The sequence below is a fragment of the Candoia aspera genome, chromosome 1 (assembly GCF_035149785.1).
Source record: "Candoia aspera isolate rCanAsp1 chromosome 1, rCanAsp1.hap2, whole genome shotgun sequence".
Taxonomy (NCBI): Eukaryota; Metazoa; Chordata; class Lepidosauria; order Squamata; family Boidae; genus Candoia; species Candoia aspera.
This window is the reverse complement of record NC_086153.1, coordinates 158,825,207-158,850,607: the sequence shown is the minus strand read 5'-3', so window position 1 is coordinate 158,850,607 and position 25,401 is coordinate 158,825,207. Positions and strand designations below refer to the sequence as shown.

General features: G+C 36.3%; 1 protein-coding gene across 4 annotated transcripts in view; it reads left to right on the top strand.

The window, feature by feature from the left end:
* Positions 1-25,401, top strand: part of MEIS1 (Meis homeobox 1) — a 176,928-nt gene that overhangs the window by 118,661 nt on the left and 32,866 nt on the right. For all 4 annotated transcript variants that reach the window (XM_063316613.1, XM_063316604.1, XM_063316630.1 and 1 more), the window contains exon 9: positions 22,478-22,554. In XM_063316613.1, coding sequence (XP_063172683.1) covers positions 22,478-22,554 — 77 coding nt within the window. The remainder of the gene's footprint in view (positions 1-22,477; positions 22,555-25,401) is intronic.

Genomic DNA, 25,401 nt, shown 5'->3' with positions numbered 1-25,401 from the left:
AGGTTGGATTTGGCTTAGTTCCAAATCAAGCTGGATTGTGTCAGACTGATTCTGTGGTTCCACAAGGAACAATAGATCCTTCCAAAGTGACTTGAGATGAATTAGGATTTATGGGTGAGTCAGCACTTCTGAATGCTGCACAAAAGTAGATACTGTGTCTGCCAAAATTCCTATTTCCAGATTTTTTTTTTCTTACGTGAAACATGAGGATGGGAAAGAAGCCAGAGGAAGTCAATTGAGTGACAGATCTACATTGGAAGCTTATACAGACCATCTCCAAATCAAAAGATTTATCCACACAGAAGGGGCAACCATGCCTGCAAATGTCATCTAATTCAGTCCTACATGTGCCAAGATACACTTTTAAAAAATCATAATAGCTCCAAAACTCTGCACAATTTTTTTTAAAGCCAAACCTCAACATTTCATGCTAAAAAGTCAAGTCAGATCGACCAGATTTTGGACAGAATCTTGTGGCTCACCTTTATAACAGTACCGAATATTGCAATATCCTAATTCCATCTTTGTACGTTAGCTACTTCCATGTCACTAAGCTTAGTCAATTTGCCATAAAAATTCAGATAATATGGTATATAAATCAGGGGATCCCTCATAAGGATTTATCTTTTTGTCATAGTTATATAGTGTGTATGTCTGCATTTATTTTTGCTACAACAAATTCATCTGCAATGAGGAAAAGTTGTTTCTAAGTTGTTTTCCACTTGTCAGCATTACCTCCCATTCAGCACATCAGCATAATATGTCCAGTGGAGGTTTATCGACATTTTTTCCCACACCAGGAAAAATAAAATTTGCAGAAATAATTGAATTATTATTGCATTTCATTAGTTAATTGATAGGTATACTAAATATAGGAACCATTCTTCTTGGGGAACCCATCATCAGCGTTCCCCAAGCTGGTGTCCTCTAGGTATGTTAAACTACAACTCCCATAATCCTGATAACCATAATCAAAAGTCATTCTGACTAGGGATTATGAAAGGTGTACCTCAACTCATTTGGAGGTTAACTAAAGGACCTTAGTATATCTCGGCATCAACTGGTACACTGGGCTGTAGATCTTGTAATATGGAAAAGTTTCTTGGTTCATACAAAAGTAAATAGAAAACATCAAAATATTGCCTTTGTGTTTACAGAAATATTTTTTTTATTTAATCTGAACCCTAGTGGAAGCATAGAGTTGTAGTGCTACAGAATCTATAATTAAGTTTATTTTTTTTAAAAATGGACCATATAACATTTTGTAATGTTCTACTTTACTTTCATTGTGTTATTCTCTAACACCTTCAACTGTGATTGTGCATTGTTCCCTGAGTTCAAAATAATTTAAAAAATGTGATTCAAAGTGCCTTGCAGAAGTAGGAAGGAACTTGAACTCATACAAGGAGCTTTGCAGGATTCCAGCAATCACTTTCAACTCTTAGGAGAGGATTCCCATTGGCTAAATTATGAGAAAGGGTTGGAAAGCTCTATTGCTGGAGCAGCCTTTTGCTAATGTAAAATTGGGTGCAACCTGTTACCTCTTTGCACCTTACCATTGTTAAAGAAATGTATATTGATTCTTTCCCTGCCTAATTCCTCAAAAGTCCCAGGCAAAAGCTTATTTTCAGGTGTCCATGGTTTTTTGCCCACCTAAAATAAGGTAAAAATTAGTCTGAGGCAACACTCGGAAGCCGTATGCTGTGATTCTACCTCATTGGCCCACAATCTATGCTCAGACCCTTGTTTAGTAGTTGAATCCTTTGGTAACAATTTTTTTATCAATTGCCTATACAGTACCTGCCCTTCCTCTGCATGCATACATTGAACTCACAATGACCACACTTGATAGGATGACTGTCTTAAATATTAGGTGGCATTGCCTTAGCCTAGTCTTGGTTTTTCTGCATACCCTGCAGAAAATTACTGACAGTTTCTTTGTAGCAGAATAGCCTTTGAACTTCTCATAGTAGTTGTCTATTGTTCACAAATTACATAGCCATTATTCAAGCAACTATAATCAGAAATCAGTGGATCTGTAAGAAAATGTGGAAGAGTGGCGTATTTCTATTTGTTCAGCCATGCCTTTCTTCAAAATTCTCCATTATATCCGCTTGCCTCCCTGTCTTCCATTTCTTCTTAGTGGTCTATGTCTGTGCTGAGCCCTTATTGTTTTGCTGTTGGTGGTTCCCCCACTTAGGAGATCTGTTCTTAAAGATCTGCACTTCTACAGTTCTTGGAGTTTCTATATAATCCTTCCATTTTCTGCATACGTAATGCCATTTCATAGTGAAGGCATTCAAAACCACACCCTGAATCTTGGAACTAATCAAATAAGGCTATCAATGTGTGGCAGGGACCATTTACACCTATACAATTTCCACTGTTCTCTGTTTTCCAATAACACTGGAAGCCCTCTACAATGGACATATACAACATTAGTTTTACTAATGTTCTCTTTGATTTTCCACATTCTTTGCCGGGGTTTTTTTTAAAGCTGTAGGACTCCTTTCTTCATTTTGCAGCAATATTTATTACAGATAGGATTATACAAATATTTTCTGCAGTAGAGGTTTGACAGCTATGAAGATTGGATATATGTCCCTAAACACACAGTGTGAGCAGTCAGAAATCCCAGATGTGTGCTCCTATGTGGTTATGATGCCCTTCACACTTACATATTTATTGTAGGGACCACCAATCTAAAGCAAACTTGATTACTAAGCCTCATATGAAAAGCAGTCTTTGATGTGAATCACTGAATACAGTGTGAATAAACATCAGGAGCCTTTGTGTAGCCGATGATATGAAAATGAATTCCACAAGCATAATGTCCATTTTATATTATTTGTCTGGATAAATGATGAAGCAGAGGTCTATACTGCATTCACCTTGCAATAAAAACAAGATGCACTCTTTGCGAGAAATGCTCCTGAATATAAGATGTTTCTGACCCTTGAGTCCAGGGAGGTTTTGCTAAAGGATGTTAAAAAACAAAACAAAACAAAACAAAACTTGGCCAGAGAACAATGTTATTATATTCTCCTTCAGGATATTCCAGAAAGCGGAGAGGGGATCATTACAATGTAGTTAGTTCCATTATACAGCATTATTTTTCATCTTTATTGCTTATCTATAGTTTTCACTACACTTTTAATGGCATGGCTGGTCAGAAAAGGTGAGGAGGAATGTGCATACATTTGGCTGCTGTTAGTGCCTACTAGCTGTGCTTGAATCTTTGTCCCTGTAGATTTTAATGTCCCTGCAGACTGCTGGCAGCCTGCTTCCAGCTGTGGCAGGCATGATGCAGTGAATTGCTTTTGAATGTTCTTTACTCAAATAGGCAGTAATTACAAGCTTAAAGAGGTTTAGTGGTCCAGTAAACTACATAATCACCCCTGAATTAGCCTGGGCTCATCAGTTGCAGTCCAGCAAGCTCAAGACTGCTGTTTGTATGCAGTCTTTATCACATAGCAACCTGAGCAGCAGGTGTGGAACAGCAAGAATCCCCCATAAACACAACTGTCTACTGGGGACAATGATCTCTAATGAGATGAGGCTACACCATCACTGTAATTTAAGTGGGAAAATAAATGCCAGAGAATGTGTTCCAGCTCCAAGCAAGATTCTTTAGAGGCACTGGAAACCGGATGATTGCTCTCTTTGGGATGGAAGATTTGTTCCTGTTTTCTAGATTTTTACCTAATTTTTTATACACACTCACTTACTTTTTATGGATGATATTTGTCTATTATCCTTTATCAGGGAAAAATTGAATATGATGGATAGCCCAATTGCATTCTTTGGGGATTCTGACAATTCCAGCATAGAAGTTTAAAAATAATATACAAAACACTTCAAATATTACCCTAATTTTCATCAGATGCCTGGTTGCTGCTGCTTCTTTTTTTTTTAAACAGAGTTTTAAAATGTTAACTCCTTGCATGCTGACACATGACATCTTTCATATTATAGCAAACTAACCTGGAAAACTGCAGGGAGTTCTATTCTTTATGAAGAGGATTGCAGTTGGCATATTGGCCTAAGCTAGTAAAAAGTACTCCTGGCCCCTATAGCTTCTTGATCTTCTTTTGTTATTCCCAGATCTGTACTTGATCCTTTAAAAGAAGTAAAAGTAAAAGTAGGAATCTGGTACATCCATTTTTCCTGTCCTCAGTTACTGTAAAACTTCTTGCAGGTAGATTCAAGATTTTCATTACCTCCCTAGTTCAAGAGGATGCTTAGGCCTAAGTGTCATCTATTTACAGATGACATTTCACCCCAAATCTCTGAATAATTTCCACCAGTTAATTTCATGTAGATATAGAAAAGCATGTAAGATAAAATGGAACATTGTAGCCAGGGAATGCTCAAAACCACTCTTAACACAAATATGGGATGCTGAAAGATACTTCTGGTACTGAAAGCTGATGAGAGAATCAAGAGAACCAATAGAATCATACTCTTTATTAAGGCAATCAGTAGTGTTTTCAAGCCACAACCAGGTTTGAAATTGTTGGAATAGATCTTAGGATCAGATCTGATATTGCCAGAAGTTGAAAGGACGACCATGAACTTCAAGTGTGGTAGACATTCAATAATAGTCCTCTGAAACAATTGGATCTAAACTTCAGCAGAGGGTTTGTCATTGTTTTATTCAAAGCTGCAGTAGACACTGCTGAGGGCCACATGCACAGCTCAACCCTGGCTGATTCTCACAAGAAAGGGCAAGTAGTTAGTCTCCTAGTTCTTCAAACAGATTTTAATTTCAAAAGTTTACAACTGCCACAGGAAGGGGGAAAGTTTATATTCAATTTATGTCATCTTTTTTTAAGGATGTGCTTGCATTTTGTAAGGAAGGTTGCTGAATTGGGAATACTTGCTTATCCTTATTTACTGTAATTTTGTAGTACACATGTATGGCAAAATGTTTCTTACCCCAATCTGTATAAAGGAAAGTTTTGAAATACTGACAAACAGCACAGTAAGAAAGCAAGGGAAAATAAATTTGATTAAAGGAAAGACACTAATCTGTACTGCAATCGTTTTAGCAAAGATGTGATGTATCTTTAAGTTTGTTTAAAACTGCTTGAATTAAAACATGGAACTATTAGTTAAAACATCAATTTCTAGTCCTGAAATGTTTGCTTGAAGAAATCTAGTTTGTATTGTCTAAACAGAATACATATCCTTTCCTCAAACTGGTACTTTTTTATAGCCATTTGGGAAAGAAATGATTTTTTTCCCTGATTACATGGTTATTTTCATTAATATCCTAAAAGGTCTCCAGGTAGCTTTTTGATGGAAACTTTAATTAATTAAAAATTTGGTTTAAATTCGTGTGGCTGTTATAATTGACTGGAAATGCTTTTACATTAAATCGTCTCAGTGTTGCGTGCATGTAATATTTCATCTCTTTACTGTGCTGCATTTAAGATAATTTATCATCTGTGCATTTTTAATTAATGAGCCAAGTGGATATCCTTTATATGCAGCCTATTAATTTGTCAGTACTTGGGTTCTTGTGTATGGTCCAAGGACACATGAAACAGCCATTTTGCCGAAGCTATGCAAGTCTGGTTCTAGCTACTGCCTGGATGTGAAACCACCTGAAAGTCCCCAGTAGATCTGCTTTAGGTTCATGATGGAAGAAAGGGAGGATATAAATGTATTTAAAATGTTATAACAGCTCACCTATAAAAGAAAAAGAGAGAGAAATCCATCACACAGCTGTATTATATAAAATACTATTGACTTGTTTAGAAGTAAAAGTTAGCAAAATGTAATACAATTTCTTCAGTTCAACCCTACAGATACTCTCTTCGATTTATACAATTTCTTCAGTCACATTTATTTGAAAGGTAAAAGGTCCCCTGTGCAAGCACCAAGTCACGTCTTGCCCTTTGTGGGGACACCACTTTTGCAATGTTTTCTTAGCAGACTATAGCAGGGTGGTTTGCCATTGCCTTCCCCAGTCGTTTATATAGTTAAATGCTTTAGAAACATTATCAGGTGTCACACAACAAATGTGTTGTAGTATCCAAGCAAGTTTCAGTGCAAACAGGACTAATACAGTCATAATTGTTGCCACTGATAGAGCTCTGTGTTGCCTTCAATAACCTTTCATTACTGTCCTCTGTATATATTATAGCAGTTCTTATAAATGGGTGAGATAGTTTGGATTAAAGCAATTGCATTATAAATCCCCTCCTAGCAATCCAATTTATAACAACATAATCATCATGAGAAACCCAGTCCTCTAGCATTTCCAGTGTATACTGTTACTGCATATTTAAAAGGGAAGTCGTTTTCCTCTTTTAGATGTCATCCTTTGCTTTTTCTCCTTCAAGATCACTTTTTTATTTCCTTCATCATCATCCACAATTGTTTGTTGTTTCTGTATAGAATATTGTAGAATTAACAATAGAATTAACCTTAATTTGTAAAATAAATAAATGCATAAATGGTAGAGGTTCTACTGATGCTTTTAGCATATTCATGAGATCTACAAAAATAGCTTGCATGAATGATAATGTCTGCACTTAAACTAGTGCAGTCTTAGCCAGGCTTAGGAAATCTGGAAATGATGAACAATGCATTTATAGCTGCATGCATTTTTCTTTTCTCCTGTCCTACCATTCTGTAACGCTTAAACATTGTACCAGTAGCTGTACTGGTAGCATCTGGTTTACCTTGTCTGAGCTTAGAAGCTCCTGTAAGAAGGGTCAGGTAGTTGGATAGGCAACCACCAGGGAATCTGAGACTATAGGTTAGACCTAGAAGTTTAGAAAACATTGCAGAAGAAAGCAGCAATCCATTTGCATATGCTTGCCAAGGAAACTGTATGAATGTGTCAGTCAAGTCACAAAGAGTTGAATTTGACTCAAAGGAGGCCTTAACTTTTATGGCTAGGTTTACCATATTGCTAGTTATAGTTAGTAATGAAAGATGACAGGAGTAGAGAACAAAGCAACTAAGAATGATGGAGCCCAGGGTTCTCCCAGTCTATTTTTCCTTTTATTTATTTACTATTTATATTTACTAGATGGACTATAAATACACACACACACACACACTGTGTGTGTGTGTGTGTGTGTGTGTGAATGGAACAATTTTTATTCCAAAAAGCAACAACTCTATGAACTTTGGTAGAACTGAAGGTCAGAACCTAAAATGTCATGTGGGCAAGAGGGGTGGGGGAGAAAACCTTGCTTCCAAAAACAGATAATGTTAAAAAAGAATACACATCAATTTCTTAGAAAACTGTATTTTATAACTCTAGAACCACCACAGAAAAAGTTCTTGTTCTATTGGTATTGCCTCTACAGGATTTGAAGTAGGATTTCAGTAGTCAGTTTTAAGGTGGGAAACTTGTATAATGTTCTTCCTTGGTTAATTGGGGCCCTGAAGCTCTAAAGATCAAGACCACTGTCTTAAGCTGTGCTTGTAATCGGTCCACATACTTAAGGATAGATTGATCAGTCTTTGCCTGGGGACCCCTTTTGTTTGGCACAGAGAAGAATCCTGCAGTAGCTCTTTCCAAACTGTCTTTTTCTATCGCACCCCCACATAAGAGGCATTAGAATGGTCTAATATGGCAGTTAAACTCTGTGTGAATGGTGGTAGCTAAGTTTCCATTTTCTAACAGTGAATGTGTTTCCATCAAGGACAGGAGTTTCTCAGCTAGCTACTGCACTATAAAACCTATTCAGATAAACTCTGTTTTGTCAAATTTAAGGTAATTTTTCCTGATCCAATTCATCACTGATTCCAAATGACTATTAAGAGAAGCCATCAAGCAAAAATAACTTTCAGACCAAGATGATAACCAGGTCATACTGGGTACAGATAACTTTATTTGCAAAACATTTGCACCAAGTCACTGTGGATTGTTGATGATTGTGCAGATTTATCAGCAGACAATACAAATCTTCTAATTATAACAGTGTTGCTTGATAATACTGTAGAGACAAGTACTAATTCACAAGTATTGCACTGTTTTACAATATGCCTTCAAAAAAGCTATAAACCACATTCTGTGGAATTTGTTTTGAAATTTCTATCACCTATTTGCAACCTGAGGTCTCAGAAAATTCCTCCTCACTAACTCTTAAAAGCAGGGGGATACTTTTAGGACTTCTGGTGGGGACATGGCCGACTGACAAGCTGTATCCACGGGTTCTGTGGACAGAACTGACAACATGGCAGTTTTTTGGGCTCAAGCCGGCTTTTCCCCAAAGCCCAGAAGTGTCTTCACAAATAACGAAAATGCTTAGAGTCATCCCATCTGTCCTCCAGAATGGCGACTTGCAGCCAGAGAATCACGAACAATGTTCTCGCCAATCTGGTAAGAGCCGCCGAGACATCACCATTTCCAACCGCATTGTAGCCTTAAAGAGACACTAGGTCGAGCCACCCCATTTCTAAGCCACCCAATTTATATATATTTTTAAAGTTTATGTACCATCAGAGAGGCTTTTTACAACAAGGAGAAGTGATCTCTCCTGGTGCTTATCGTTATTTTGGGGATTGATTTTTTAAAAAAAGTCTCTTTAAGTTTTGGCTTGTTTCCCATTCAAACATTAAGGAGGATTGAGAATAAATAATTGCCTCCCCATTATTATTTTTGTACTGAATTTGAAGCATTTAATATTTTCCTACACATTGAATCTGCCGTTTTGAATCTTCAGCTTTCTGTTGCCACTTTCCCTGGAAGCTGTCCGTTAGCATACTTTCACTTGTGTCAACATCTTTCGGAAATTTTCCATTAACTCATTAACTCCTACCTTCACCAGTCAAGTATCTAGGGGGCGCCATAATCTACTGCCTGAAACATGGAGGATTTCAAGCAGACTCAGAGTTCCGTTGTGAGCTTAAACACTCTTTTAAACATATCTTTTTCAGTTCCTGTCAAGCTATTTTGCAAAATATTTGGACATTGTAGAAAATATCAGCTTTAAAATGTGTCATCTGGCTGGGGATGTTGTGGAAGAAAGTGAAGAATTCAATGATGATAGAAATGTTTCTACTGATAGCGAGATTGAGGCTTTTGTTGACGACCAGATTGTGGAACTGAAGTAATTAAATGGATAGATTGAATTGCAAATTATAAATGGAATTGTTTTTCTGATGGAAAGTTGTGGGAAAGAAGAGGTTTTTTTCCATGGGAGGTACTTTGCTGAGAGCTTGGAGTTTTTAAGGGTGGCAGTTGGGTTCTTTGATCTCTCTGTGAAAAATGCCTTGTGTTTATTGGGGAGATATGTGAATGCTTTGGTCTATTTTGAAGTGGGGTAAGGATTTGAGAATGTTTATCTGGATTGCTTTTAAGGCTTGTTTGACATCATACTCTTTTTTAATGATCTGGGTTAAGATTAATAAGGAACAAACAATAAATTCTGGTTTTAGGTTTAATAGAATTAAGATTGTTGTAACTGCAGTATTATTAATTATAGGACCAGGCAATTTTTTAGTTTGATTTTTATTATAGTGGACAGAAATGTATAGAATAGTGGTAGGAAGGAAATAATTAAATAAATGTTGTTTTTGGTGGGAGAGTTGATTAGGAGGATTATATATTTCTTTTCCTTTTAATATAAGGGGAAGGAGCAATTGTATTTAGTGATTTTTATAATGTGCTACTAGAATGATTTATAGAAATAATGTGATTTTGGTTTGATATAGAGTAAAGGATTGATTATGGAAATTGCTATATATTCTTGTTGTTAAAAGTTGGAAGTCACTTCTTTATGTAATCTTTAAAATTATTTTTTTCTTGTGTTTTCATATCTTTTTAGTTTTTTCTTTTCTTTTTGTAGTTTTTTTCTTTTTGTAGTTTTTATCTTTTCTTTAAATCTAATAAAATTCTTATACAAAAAAAAGCAGGGGGATACTTTTAGTCTAGACAGTGGAAGAGGAAACCTAAGAACAATTGTTTAGTTTTTTAACAAATAAACCAAATTGGAACCCTGTTGGAATTCATTAGCTTTCTCTGAGAAGCAGTTTTAAATGTTTAGTTCTTCATGATCTTCAAATGATAGATCCAGAACGAACACCTCTAACCTATGTGCTTCTGAATATGTTGGAATGGTGATATGTTAAAGCACTTGTAATATTTATAACCAATCCACATTAAGCATAGCACTAATTAAAATGATACATTATAGGTTAAACAGCTTTTTATTTCATTTAAATAATGTAAAGATTGTATTCTGTTACCTCTTTGACTTGTGATTTCTGGTGCCATCCTTTCTCTCTGCAATTGTGGATACAATGGAATCACCTTAATGTTATCGCAACTACTCTTGATAATCAGCCTTAGCATGAATAGCAAAATTTCATAGTAATAAATGTCTGATACCTCCAGTTCCCAAGCCAACCTCTCCAAGACCTCATCTTAGGAGGCATAGAGTAATAGTCTCTAATCTGTAGCTAATACCAGCTGTAGGCATTTGGTAAACCTTGTTTCACCAATTAGTAATGTAGTTATCATGGATCACCATAGCCTCAGTCTCTTAAGCATTCTCCCTGTACTGACTGAGTAGGGCCAAAACAAGCTCCTTTGGTTTTTCCAGCCATCTTACCTTTGGCATCAGGACTGAACTCTGGACATTTTTGTAAATCACTCTAGTATTAACCAGTATCAGCTCCACGAGGTTTAAAACTAAAATATCTGGTTGGGGAAAATTATCAGAAGTGGAACAAGTGTCTCATCTGCTCCTTCCTTGTTCCTAGCCTTCTTCAATTCCAATAACCTATTTCCTTTTCAAGTGGCAGGTGCTTCAGAGAAATAGAGTCGTTACAGAGGTTACAGGTAGGGCATCCAAAAATAGCGAAGGGGCCCTACAATTCGTTGAACATATACTCTACATGTAGCAAAGCAGTTATAGTCAGAAATAACTGGTTTAAATATTTCCATGTTACCAATGTAGAAGCTGGATAAAGTTGATGTCTCTTCTGTTGCTCCTGTGGAAAACTGATGGGAATGAATCAAATTATTTTATATATATCCCCCTTTCCTAGCCACTGTAATACTCAAGTTATCTCACAGGATATTGTCATAATTCTTTCCATGTCTTACTGAGTTCCTTCAGTACAATATATAAGAATAATATTTATAGTGAGCCTTTCAACAAGGTGCATAACAACCAATTTAAGAGACAATTAAAACATAAGAATGTAAAAGTCAACCAATAATTACAAATCTTTAATAAAATTACAAAAGCACAATCTAATAAAAACTAATTTATAATTACTAAAAGAGCAAAACTAATTAAGATACATGGAATCTCATGCCCTAGCATATTAGTGTATAAGACAATTTAAATTAATAAAAACATCCATAAAGAATAAAACATTTGAAACTCTACCACATATTACCTGCTTGGTTAAGATCAGATTTTACAATATTGCACAGGCTGTGGTCAGTTTCTTCAACTATAACACTGATTGTAGTACACATGTTTTAAATCCTTCTTAAAGGTGTTAAAAGTGGTTGTAGTTTAGGGACCTGTTTCCACATCCTGGGGGCCCAGGGCCTGGAAAGCTCTTGGAAGTAACATATGGGAAAGGAGCACGTTCTAATGAACATCTCATTCAAGACTTTAGCTTAACATAATTTGGGAACAGAAACAAAACTTTTTTTATTGATTCATTCTGTATATGATAGAACCCAGAAAGTGAAATTACTGAGAAACTAGCAACTGACTTGTTGCTGTTGTTGTTTTTGTTATTATTTAGATTTGTTAAAGCCTCCTCACTCCAAAAAGCTCTGGGCAGCTTACAACATCCAATAAACCATTAAAAACAATTCAGAACAAAACCCCACAGCACAACAGCCTGAACAAAAACAGTCATAACAATAAAAAAGAAACAAAAAGCACATAATGGGGGCTCCACTAACACAACCCCAGGCCTAGGAACAGAGCCAGGTCTTAAGAGCCTTCCAGAGCCCTAAGAGAATGGACACCATGTGTATCTCAGAGGCGGGGATGCTGTTCCAGAGGACAGGGTCTGTGACAGAGAGGGTGTGCTTCCTCCATCCCATAAGTTGACAATGTTTAATTGGGGGAACCTGGAGTGCACCCTCAATTAAGCATACCAGGTAGGCAGAAACTATTGGAGACGGGGTCCCACAGATAACCAAACGCTATGCCATGAAGGGTTTTATAGGTTGTAACCAGCAACTTGCATTGCACCCAGAAGCCAACTGATAGCCAATGCAGCTTGCATAGCAGTGAAGGGACATGAACGTAACAAGAAGTGCCCATTATTGCTTGCACTGCTGCATTTTGGACAAGCTGTAGCTTCCAGATGGTCTTCAAGGGCATCCCCATGTGAAGAACATTGTAATAGTCAGTTGCAAGGTGAGTAGGACAAGAGTAACAGTCTGAAGGGCCTTCTGGTTGAGGAACGGGTTCAACTGGCACACAAGATAAACCTGTGCAAAGGCCCTCCTGGCCCCAGTTACCATATGCTCATCGAGCAGTAACTGTGAGTCCAGGAGGACTCCCAAGTTTTGTACCAGTCTCAAATGGAAAGTGCAACCCCAACCAATACTAGTAATGAAAATGTCCCCAACCTGAGGGGCCACAGGCACTCAGTTTTGTTAGTATTGAACTAAAGTCTGTTCCTCCCCATCCAGACCAAAACAGCCACGAGACACTGGGTTAGTACATTGACACCTTTACCTGCGCAGCTTGGGGTTGAGATGTACAGTTGGGTATCATCCGCATACTGATGATACAAAACTCTGAACTGATGGATGATTTCACTCAACAATTTCATGCAGATGTTAAACAAGAGGGGGGAAAGCATCAAACCCTGAGGTGACCCACACATGAGGGGCTGAGGGCACGATAAAAAGGAAGGTAAAGTCTCCTTCAACTTGAGCTTGACTCTTGATGTCTTCATGGAAGCTTCACACACTTCTGTTGGCAACACTACCAAAGTGGTTTGCCATTGAATGTTTTTTTCTGGGTTTCCTGTAGCCTATAGCCCTGAAATTCCTTGGGTGTCCCCACTGAAATTTTTCCCAGGCTCATCTAAGTATACATCAGAAGCTTCCAGGCTGAGAAGAGATCAACCAGGTTCTGCTATCTGTTGAGGCAGATTAAGAAAAAGATATACAGAAGGATGCAGGGTACAGTATATTGGGAGAGTGGTGCATTTCTTTGTGTTTGAATGCAGTGAGTTCCCAGCAGATAAGCACTCCCTATTTCACATACAGAACTGGAGTGCAAAAAACTTCTGTGTGCGCACATGCGTGCACGGACAAGGGCAAAACACTGCCTGTGGAGCAGAGGGCTTTGAGATAGTTCATGGAAAACTATCACTAAGGATGCTTGCCTGGCCCCAGCATTAAATGATTTTAATATGCTTGTTTATAAACATTTGGTATTGTCTGGACACTGTTTCTGTTCACTCTTGCACTGAGTCTTTCCCCACCTTCTGCCAACTCGATTTGATTGCTGTGTTGGATCTGATTATATTTGACCTCTGCTGTGTGTAGCACTAGGTTTTCCTTGTTCACTTTGTGCAGGCTGATGGTTCTTTAATAGTTGGCTTTAATTATAAAAGCAGCTTTCATTTCTTTTCCATAGAGATGGAGAATATAACTGTAAACAGTAAGATAACATTGAGAAAGTCATTATCGTTATATCACCCAACTAATGGCAACCTTGACTGATTTTGAAAAACCTAAGCAGGGTAGGGCCATATTAGTATTTTAATGGGACTCTCAGGGTTGTAGGCTAGGCTGAGTGTCAAAAAAATATGCTGGAAAAAGGCAACGTCAAACCACTTCTGTATTGTTGCCAAGAAAATTACACAGATATGTCTGTGAACTCCTTAGGAACTGAGCTAGAGTTAAAAAATATTTCATCTTTTACATTTATACGTGCCATTTTACCCAAGTTGTGATTTTACCAAATCACAACTAATGTGACTGGCTTATTTCAATCTAAATAGATTTTATGCATGTATGTATGTATGTATGGATGGATGGATGGATGGATGGATGGATGTATACACACAAACACAAATGCATGCACACACGTCCACAGACATTTTTGTTTAAGAGAAAGGTGGGAAGGATGATAAGTCACTTTGGATTTGCTTTCCACAAAGAATTATAAAGTTGTGAAATCCTTGGTGCTCTCTGAGCCTTGTTGTTTTCTTACAGAAATTATTTTCTTGCAAAAATTATTTATCATATATATTTCCCTACCTATTGAAGGAGATTTCATCATTACCTTTATTTAAGGATTTTTGTGGAGGGGTTTTGTGGGGGGCAAAATTAAACTTGTATCTTCTTAACCAAATATAACAGAATACAAAATGTATCCTGTATATTTTTCTACAAGCTTGTTTGGGCCAGTGGGGAAAAAGGTAGTAGCAAGCTGTTGCTTCAGTTCTCTTTTCCCTTTTAATTTTCCATCCAAATACTACTGAGAATTAAGAAAGCACGTTGAAATCTTGTGATTTAATTTATAGTGTTTCAGACAATTTTGGGAGACACCTTCGTTGTCTTTTTTGGTTTGCCTTTGTGTCAAGAGGCAAGGACTCAACTACTATAAATTCAAGCTCTGTTCTTAGGCTATACTGTGCCCTGCTTTTTTAATGCAAATGAGAGGCACAAAGTGTCTCTTTGATAATATGCAGTCAGGACACAAAAAGGTTTCATTCAAACAGTAAAAGTAATTCATGAAGTTGAAAAAAGAATATGAAAGCATTATGATTTAAAAGGAAAAAATGTTCATGAATGTATTATAATGAACATAATTTTGATGAGTTAAATATTCCAGAAGCAAAACATGACAAAATAATATGGTTAGCTTTGCTTGATAGCAAAAAACATTGATTTAGCACAATTGAAAGTTCCATTCATTTATGAAATAATGCCTTGCAACTTACATATATACATACCCATCACACTGCATCCTTTAATATATAAATTATTTAAATTAATAGCTAGCCGGTTAATCTGTGCATGAGAGCTGATGCAGCAGTATTAAAATAGGATGAAAAGTTGCATAAAATTCAATGCAATCCCCCCCTCATAAGTTAGATGTTAAAGGTATATTTGGAATGGAGGAGGTGGTGAAAACAAATGGCCATAAAGGCTCTTACATCTTGATTATACATTCAAGTTTATCTCAAGCCAACTTTTAGGGGTGCATTGAGTTTATTGTAAAATATTTTTATTAAAAGCTACTTTTATTCACCCAATGAAAGCACACACATTCAATGAATCCTTTTTGGAAGGAGGTGGAGAATGGCAGCATTTTCCAGACCAGCCCATGCTTCCCATTCTCATTTCTATCATTTAAAAATATAGTTTGCACTACTAATTCATGGAACTTACTGCTTTTTTCCCCTGTTTTATTTTATAGCTTGATCAAGAAGGTAAGCCTCTGTTATAATGGAATAATGGAGCTAGAATTTTAAGGAAGATAATTTTGCATGTTACAGACAGACAGGCAAAGTTGCAAAGGTTCTATAGTCAAATGGATACGATCTTGCACTGGGTTATGTAGTACATTTAGGAATGTTATTAACATAAAGCGATCCTGGGTGGAATGCTGGACACCTTTGTAAAAGGGCTGTACTTGGCGAACTAGTATTGATAAGGTTTCAGTCTGGCCATGGCCAGACCATCCAGTTGAACAGGGAGGAAGAGAACAGTTCTGATTATTGCTATCTCTGTTTTTTCTACATTAGATCACCACTCTTGGATATCTGGAATTTTTTTCCCTTAGTCTTCAATTTCAACCCTATCAACTGGCTAATAGCTAGATACAATACAGTACAGTACACCAAACAGGGTCACCAGGGCATGGATATCTGAAACAAGATTATCTCTGTTCAGATATCTACACTTGTAAAAGACCTTCCAGGCCACAGAGGTTACTTGTGCTTCTAACAACAAAGATAGATCAGTGAGCACCTCTAGATTACAAATGTGATCCTTTTAAGGGAAGTGGATAATAGTTAAAATTAAATCATATGAGAGCCAAACATAAACCTTCTGGAATTCAGCAGCAGAGTACCATTTCAATTATTTGTTTGTTTACACTATTCTGAGAGGACTGTGATCCACAGAACCTTATAGAATACTGTCTTTAAGGTGCCGCAAGAGTTTCTGTTGCTATTACTCTGAGAAGATTCCCAGGGAAAGAGCCAAGTGTTCTGGTTTCTTTTCAGATTGTATACAGGTAGTCCTTGCTTAATGACAACAATTGGGACCAGAATTTTGGTTGCTGAGCAAAGTGGTCATTGAGTGAATGCGACCCAATTTCATGACCATTTTTACAGTGGTTGTTAAGCAAATCACTGTCACCATTAAGCAAATCACATGGACGTTAAGCGAATCATGTGGTTCCTCATTGATTTTGCTTGCCAGAAACTGGCCGGGAAGGTGAAAAATGGTGATCATGTGACTGCAGGCTGCTGTGATGGTCATAAATGCGAACCAGTTGCCAAGCACCCAAATCATGATCATATGACTACAGGGATGCTGGGACAGTTGTAAGAGTGAGGACCAGTCATAAGTCTTTTTTTTCAGCAACTTCTTAAGTCTGAACTGTCACTAAATGAATGGTTGTTAAGCAAGGACTACCTGTAAATCTCTTGCCTTTTAAGACAAACTAAACTTAGAGAAAGAGAATAGAATAGAAAAAAAGGATAAAAAGTACAGGAGAAAAGAGAAAGAAGAAAAAGAAAAGAAAAAATATAACAAAGAAAAAGAAATGTATAAAGAAGTTACCTCCAACTTTCATCACAAGAAGTATAAATAAATTTAGTAAAACTTCACCCCTTATAAGATTACCAATCAATATCTCTTCATCTCATATCCCATCCCTTATCTATAAGCAAATCCATAAAACATCAAATTTTCAATCCTGGTGTCAGCAAAAAGTCCATAAACGGTTGCCAGAACTTTGCAAAAAAGGTCTTATTTTAACCTTGATCAAATAAACCAACTTTATATTCCTTCCTTTTACTTCTAACAATCTTAATCTGGTTTAATTCCATCAAATATTGTCATAGGATTTGATTTCTCTTCACTTCTTTATCCCATTGCATATATTTCTTCAAGGCTTTAACAAGCCTCTTTTGTAAACCCAATAAGAAAACATTTTCCAGGTCATTCTCTTGGTTTATCATGTATTTCCCTTTTAATTTTTAAAACTTCAGCCAGTTTCTTTTGTATATCCAGTAAAGCATCTTTTCCAAATCATTCTCTTGGCTTGTCATTTGTAGTTCCACTTTTGGTACTTTCTCTGCCTTGTCAGATAAAATTTGTTCCACATCTGTCATTTCTTCATTAACATCTTTTGGACATAGTCTATCTACAGAAGCAGACATCATCACTGACAGTGTTGATATTGCAGTTACTAATTTCTGGCTCCATTCTTCAAAGATGTCTTTTAATGTTTCCGATGTTACAACATTTTGTGTAATTTTATAAGTCCCAGTATTAACTGACATCAAGAACAGGCTTGTATTTTTTTCTGTCTGCTTAGAATTTTTTGTCCCTTTTAGTGTCCAGTTTCTAAAATCATAAAGTAACTTATCTTTGTTATGCCTTACAGTAGCCAGGATAGCCAAAATAAATCTGTTTCCCATGAGAAGCTGTTTATTTTTCATAGTTAATTCCAAAAACTTATAGTAAAGTCAATATTCCAAATTTATCTGGACCTTTAATCCATTTTTAACTTTCTTAGATCAAAATCTTATTTAGCTTTTTGCTGTTTATTTCAAATTCTTTAAGTTCTTAAGCTTATAATTAATTATTTTGTTCAGAGTCGAAGATAAACTCACCCAGTGAAGACTTTTCAGACTTGTCATTCTGAAGGTCTCTAATAGCTTTAAGATGGTTAATCAGCAATTTCCAAAAATGATTAGAAAGTGAGGTTGGCAAACTTCGTGTCCTTTAAAAGGCTCCACCATGGTTGCTAGCAAGATGGCTGATCCCTTTGTCTCCCGGTGCTCAAATCCATGGAAAACTGCTGTCCTGCAGTCCCCTCGTGAGGAGCAGCCATCTGGAGTACATGTGGCCAGTCTCCCATCCTCTCCTTACCTGGAAAGGTTCCGAGGAACTGGTCTATTCATCGGTTCCTTGGTCTTTGCCATGGTTGTTGGCTCCGCTTTCACAGAGATGTCTTCAGTTTGCCATACCTGTCCTGGAAGTCACCAGGAATCAGCCAAGTGTTCTTGTTGCCTTAAATGTAGTAATGTAAAATGTATTCTGAAAGGGTATGAAGCAACTTCTGATTTAATCTTAATGAGAGTGAGGAAAAGCATACTTCATTTATTATTGAATAAATAATAAATTCACGAGAACTCACTGCTATCAGAATTGTGTTGTGAAGCTTGAACTGAATTTGTTCACCTACAGTTTGAGAGACTTCAGTGTGTGTGTGTGTTTATGTGTGTGTGTGTGTTTATGTGTATGTATGTGTGTGTATATATATATATAGAGAGAGAGAGAGAGAATGAGAGAGATGCATGCGCTGGATTTTTCCAGTATGCATTATTTCAAGGTAGATATGCATTGGATTGATTCTGGGAAGGGAGCATAAATCTGACCATACATAATCAGTGTTTTATGGCTTTCATTCATTTGAAAGTGTTAATGCAGATCAAATGGAAAACACTCCAGAAAGAATAGCTCTGGCTACCGCTCTGCTCTATATGTGGTCCTAATCACTAATACTTACTTTAAGACCTAAATGTAATTTTGTTTTCTCTCCTAATGTGTTACAGCTCTCCCAGAGGCTTGAGCGAATCCTTTCTCAAATTCCATCTTGATCAATCGTGTGCAAATAATTAAGCTTTTAAGAGATAATGGTATGAGGCTAATGTACACATCAAAAGTAAAGATCTCAAGTCACTGTTTATTGAACAGTGGCCAAATCTCCTTTGATATCTCAAACTGATCTTGGTGATAAGTATGCTTCTTAGCTGAAACCAGTGGGATGTTAATAATTGACTGATTTTAAAGAGGATTCTCTTCTTTAAAACAGCAACAACTAGATGATTGTGCAAAGTAGGGATGATTGAAAGATTAAAGATGAATTGTCAGCCACTGTACATAATGAATTTCCACTGTTTTAATGTTAAGATAGTAGTTCTCTGGAGTATCACCGATTCTTATGCTGCAGTGCAGTGTCGCCTGTAGCCTGTAGCATGTGCCTTACTAGCCTCAAGCATGGAAAATCAACAATGCTTTTAATGTTTTTAACATCGCCTAGCCTGTGGCATGTTCATTCTTGGTCAACTTAGAGTTGTTCTTATGATGTATAAGGAATAATTCATACTTCTTGCAATAACTGCATTATAAAAATTAATGTTTCAAGTATATGAAACATTCTGGATTTTTTTAAAGAACCAGCCTCATTATGACTTTTTTCCTGTGAGAGATTATCTCCATGAAATAATGGCTTTCATGTGATTATCACAATTACAGTTTTTTCATGAAACTGAACATTGATGCTAAGCCAATAACCAGATGGTGGGGGAGGCAAGGGAAGAGGGAGCATGAAAGAAGGATCAGATGACTGAAAACATACCATAATTTGAAAGAATTTTGTTCTAATATTTTAGAATATCCAGGCATGTGGCTGTGTGTGCATGTGCTTTGTTTACAGTAGCTATATTATCCGAATGGCTAATTTTATCTGTTCTTGTGTCTATTTCAAAAGGTCCAGAACAATTGAAAATTGCTTCATGGAGACAGAATTTTCAGTCTCAGTAGCTTGAGGCTGTCTTGTAAATTCTTGCTTCCTGCATGGAATTAGGCATAGCTTGCTGAATTATGTAAAACTGGATCTGTTGCAAGGTGGCAAAACAATATGAGAAAGAGAAAATAATTTTGAACTTCAGAGTAATCAGCAGTTATGTCTAGTCCCATTAATCTGACTGCGAGCTTCTCAAGTGTTGTATGGGATCGCAAAAGAATATAAACTCAAATTTAAAAATCATTGCAATACTAAAGAAGTTATCAAAATGAGCCCAATGATAGCATAGTGTGGTAACGTCAAAAGCTAGGGCCATTAATCCAGTCATTAATCCAGTCAAACAAACTGTTGTAAAGCAGGGGTGGGCAATGTATGTCCCTAGGACCTCAGGTGACCCAAACTCTTTTTGCAAGTATCCTTAAAGGCCCCTTCAATCATGATTGCTGAGAATAGGTAGTATAGATTTCCACCATCTTGAGGGAGGAAATACATACAAAGTAAGGAATGTAAGTGTCATGAGTACTGAAGGCGAGCAGGAGGGGGCCTCTGTCCAGGGGGGAAAACGCATGCGTAGTACTGAGGAATTAGGCAGCCATTCAAAGAGACACAGATCAGACCCGCCTTGACTTTTGGGGTTTATCTGTCTGGGTTTTCCCACGCTTCTTCAGTTTGGTAGGATTTTCTGTCTAATGTAGCAGTAATAAAGCACTAGAGACCTATTCCTTGTCTCAGAGTGGTTCCTGACTGTTAGGACAGTAAGCCCTAAAATAGATGGGTACAGTTAGAAAACAAAACAAAACACCCCTCTTCTCAGAACACAGGAAATCCTATGTCCATATACATAACGTAGCTTACCCACTTTACAACAGTACTCTTGGCTCGCCAGGAATACTTAATGTATCCCAAGTCATCAGAACTTTTCCCATTCTTGTCTTAGAACTGAACTGATAAGCACTACTGTGCTAGAAATAGACTTGCCCTATCGTGAAAACCTGTTTCATAGTCAAAAAGTAAGAATTGACAACAGGGCTTGACAAATAACTCCAAGTGTCATGTATTAGATATTTCAGATATCACATAGTCAACAAACATCTCCAGATAAAGTGTTGGAAAGGAAATCACAACCAGCCTAGAGGGATAATTTACTTCACTTTTCTTGCATAATGAATCCCGCTGGTCCGATGTTATCTTTGCAAGTAAAGCTATAATTGAGGAGGGAAAGCTGATTTTATTGATGGGTATTTTTTAAAAATGTGAATCTTTGCATTAGGGCCTGCCAAAAGTTTATACGACCAAAGCTAAAGACAAATGTTCACAATACTGTGAATGTAAGAAACAAGCAACACTTCCTTTGGAGACTCATCTATCACTGAAGCATAAGACATTGTAAGAAGTCTCCAGGGTTTATTTTCTTTTACTATTCCTTTAAAATAAAGTCTATAAGCTCCTTTTCATGTAAATTTACTTAGCTGCACAGCAGTTCATCTTAAAATGTCAAGCTTCAGTAGTGCTTAAATTTTCCTTTATTATCTGTTACAAACTTTTTTTTTAACGTTGAAAAGCTGAAAAGTCTAGTCCAAGAACAGCTTTCGGGCCTAGTTTACTTTGTTACTGACCCAGCAGGCTTTCAACTAACAATATGAGTTTTCAGAATTTGGAATACTCTTGGAAATAAAAACCAGAAGCATTGCGGATCATTGTGCAAGAAGCTGTCAGTTAACTCTTCTTATTTGTTTTTTGCTCTTCTGTCTGTTTTTAAAAGTGATGAAAACACTCTTAAGAATATACAAAGAGCTTTTCTTTTCTACTATATAATCCTAGACAACCTCAGAATATTGACAAAGATGATTGTGCGGTGATTACTACAACCAGAACAACTCATCAAAGTATTTGCAATAATGTTTTATTAATTAAGGCAAATTTTAAAATGTTTACGTGGATGTGATTTTTATATCTTTTCAGGAGTAAATGTGAAGAAAACATTTGTCTAGTTCTAACTTTTAGTTGTTAGAACTAAAAGTCTTTAACTTTTCTGAATTAGGATTATACCAATACCAACTCTGGGCAGTATTCTTTTGTTGAGAGGGGACGTTCAAAGTAGGCTAATAATTAGTTTAAGATAGCATTGCATCTGAGTTCTGTCTTAAAACATTGACAATTTTTCTTTAAATTCATCAATCTATCAGTATATGATGAGTGCATACAAACATACAACATGGCTATGCAAATGCAAGAAAGAATCTTCCTAAACTAGGTGCTGAAATTCCCCTAGCAAAAGTGGAATTTCTGGTTTATTATTTGTATCCCTTAACCCTCACAGCAGTTGAATTCTGCCCAGTGCATACAGTCATTGATTTTAATCAAAAATAGACAGCTAGATTGGATCATTAGAACAAAAATGCATTCAAGAAAGAAATATACCAAACATGGACAAAGAAGAGCTAAAACTTTGTACTGCTGCAGCAACTGTCTCCTTTCAGTATCAAAGTACTTGTATCCTAGGCAGCTCTTTCTACACTTCGCTAATCATTATAATTGGCTTGTCTTTTGCTGCCATTAATTATATGATGTAGTAGTCCATTAATAATTATGAGAGTGACACACCTCAGCATTTTCGTCTTTAATTATTGATACTGCATTTTTATGATTCAAAAAAATGGCTAATAAAACTGTTTAATAAACACCCACACTATAGATACATAGGTAGAAATACTTATGCATGTTTACTTATCCTACAGCACCCTTACCCTTCAGAAGAACAGAAAAAGCAGTTGGCACAAGACACAGGGCTGACAATACTTCAAGTGAACAACTGGTAAGTAATTATACTTTAGTATTTACCTAGTATCAGCATTACAGCCTCTGGCGACCTGCAGCTAATGGCTTGCATGATGATGATCCATCTTTTAGTAACGTGCTTTCTTTGCTAGTTTAGGATGGTAAATCCAGCATAGCCTAGAGAATGCTTTCAGCTAATGGGACGAGTTATTTTATTCTCTCAGTATTGTGGCTCTTTGCTTTCACACAGCAGTGGAAACAGTTAGAGTTCGTTTTGTAAATATTTGTATGGTTCCTGGCTAGAATGGATTTGTTTTAGACCACCTTTCAAGAAATCAATGTCTCAACAGCTAGGAAATTACCAATGAATTGACCATCATCATACTTATTTCATACTCATTTTAGTGAACCATTTCATGTAATATTATTCAGAATTGCTGCAGTCTAGCATAGAACAGCCTAAATCCTATTGACGTGAGTGTGAATAACATCACCCAAGCCATAGTGGAGAAAGCTGGTTCACATAATTAGTAATAAGCTAATTAGAAAAAAGAGCAAGCAGAAATACAAATGCCCCAAATCTTGGTTTAGGAGGGAAAATAAAACTTCTTCAAATACCTTTTTGCTGTTTCTAATAGTATAGATCTTAACAGAGGAGAAGAATACTGTTAAAAAAAACAATTTAGTGTGTTGCATTTGTTCTTGCTATGAAATGCAGGCTTCATACAGTATATGGAAACAAGGCTTTATATTTAAATTATATTGAAATCTAATGTTGTGTAAAATTAAGTGAATGTACTTAATTGTCCCAATAATTTTAGATTAGTGTTTATGACATGGAAATCTTTTCCTCTCTGAAGTAATACCAAGGAAATGGCCAAAGCAAGCTCCAAGTATTATGACATGGAAGAGATCTAGATAAAAATATTTCTATTATTATTATTATTATTATTATTCAGAAAGTGCGAGTGATTAATATTGCTGAGACTTTGATTACAACGGTAATCCATTTTAGTGAATAAATTTGGTTCTGATGCTTTATTGCACCTGTATTAACCAGCCTTTCACAGATAGAGTGACTAGAGACCAAAGGGAGGGTATTCAGACATATTAAACTCCATTACAGAAAATGTAATTTCTGTCAATATAATCCCATGTATTCTTCAATTTAGTACTTTGGAGATAACAAGCTACTTACAATATATTTGCCTTTGGAGGATTAATTCACAAAGTGGTATCTGTAAGACACAGATGGGCTCATATAATCAGAGCTTGTAAAAGTTATCAATTTCTGTGACCTTACAGCAGACCTAGGAGATCAATTCACTATAGCCTTTTAAATATGTTGAACAATGAGATCTGAGAATGCTTTGTGTGTTGATTTACATTTATTTTTGAATGCCATGTACCAAATCATACATAATTACATGTTAATCACTAATAAGGATATCAGGATGTAAAAGCACACCTGATGCAGATTTATTATAACGACACGCCTGGCTTGTATGTCTGTATCTTGATTTGTTGGATTCTTAAAATGGGTATTTAATTTGCAAATATGTAATGCTGCTACTTACAAAGTTTGTTAAAATTGCTATTTGCAGATAAATTATAAAATATTTGTCTGGGGACTCTTTCTGGAATTATGAAAAACACGGCTGTTCTGCTTTCCTTCTTGTCAAAAAATCAGTGTAGCCCATTTAAAAGGTTTAGCCACCTTTCCATTCCATGTATTTGGATAGGACGATTCATCATATGCTTAATTCCTTTCACGAAAATCAGTGGCAGCACAGTGACCATTATTGGACCATGGCACGCAATGCGTAGCTGCAGTTAAGTAAGAATGTCTTGCTTAATGGGGTATTTATGCTATGCTACTAGGATTCTACAGAATATTTTGAGATACTGGCTTATCTTCCAAAATTTTATAGAAGGATGAAGAATAGTAGTTAGTACTGTTGCACACATGCATTTGCAAAACCTTGTGCAAAGGTTTATGCCAAAGTTTTCACAGTTTTGTTTGTCTGAGTTTCTGTACAAATGGGAGAACGCATTTGGATGTAGTTGCACATTTCCCATGCAGTGTTGTATCTCTAGCTGAGTATCTCTAGCCTTCTATTAGCAACCCTGTCTTACTAATAAATACCAGTAAATATTGTTAAAGCAAGCTTTCAAATATGGCCTTTTATATTACAATGAATCATCAGAATTTTGTATTTGGTTTCATTTTCATTCTACTGCTCTATCAACTGCTGTAGCTTCGTTGTGATTCAGTGCATTTATTTTAATATTTCTGCTGTGGCATTGTATATATAAATAACCTTGTAAACATTTTTCTTTAAAGGGTGGGGTTTAATAACCTAAAATAAAATGTTAGAATATGAGTTAAGAGTCAAATTAAAAGGGATTACTTAAGAGTCAAATTAAAATAGAAAGGGCTGGAAATAGAAGGGAAAAAAAAGATTGCCAAGTTCATCAGAGTTCAGATGAGACGACATGTTGATCATAGGAGGAATTTAGAAGGCAGTTTCTGTTAGGGCTTGTACTACTTCATGTTCTAGCCCTGTTTGAAGTACTCAGATCCCTTGAAGTGAACAGTCCATGTTCCCTGAGTTAGGATTGGCTAGAAATATATAAACTGTACTGTATCTTATTATAAGCTTGTGAATTATTCTAGTCTTCAAGGATAGATCTGAAACATAGATAATATTCTATCAACAATTATGCTGGGTATGACTAACATGTAATATCCTAGGGGAAAACAATGTGGTTTATGATAGCTTCCTAAATACTTCATTTTAATGAATTCAGAGTATTTCTAAATAGGATTGTGCAAATAGAAAGCCTGTGTGATGCACCTGGTCTCTGGGATTATTTTATCTGA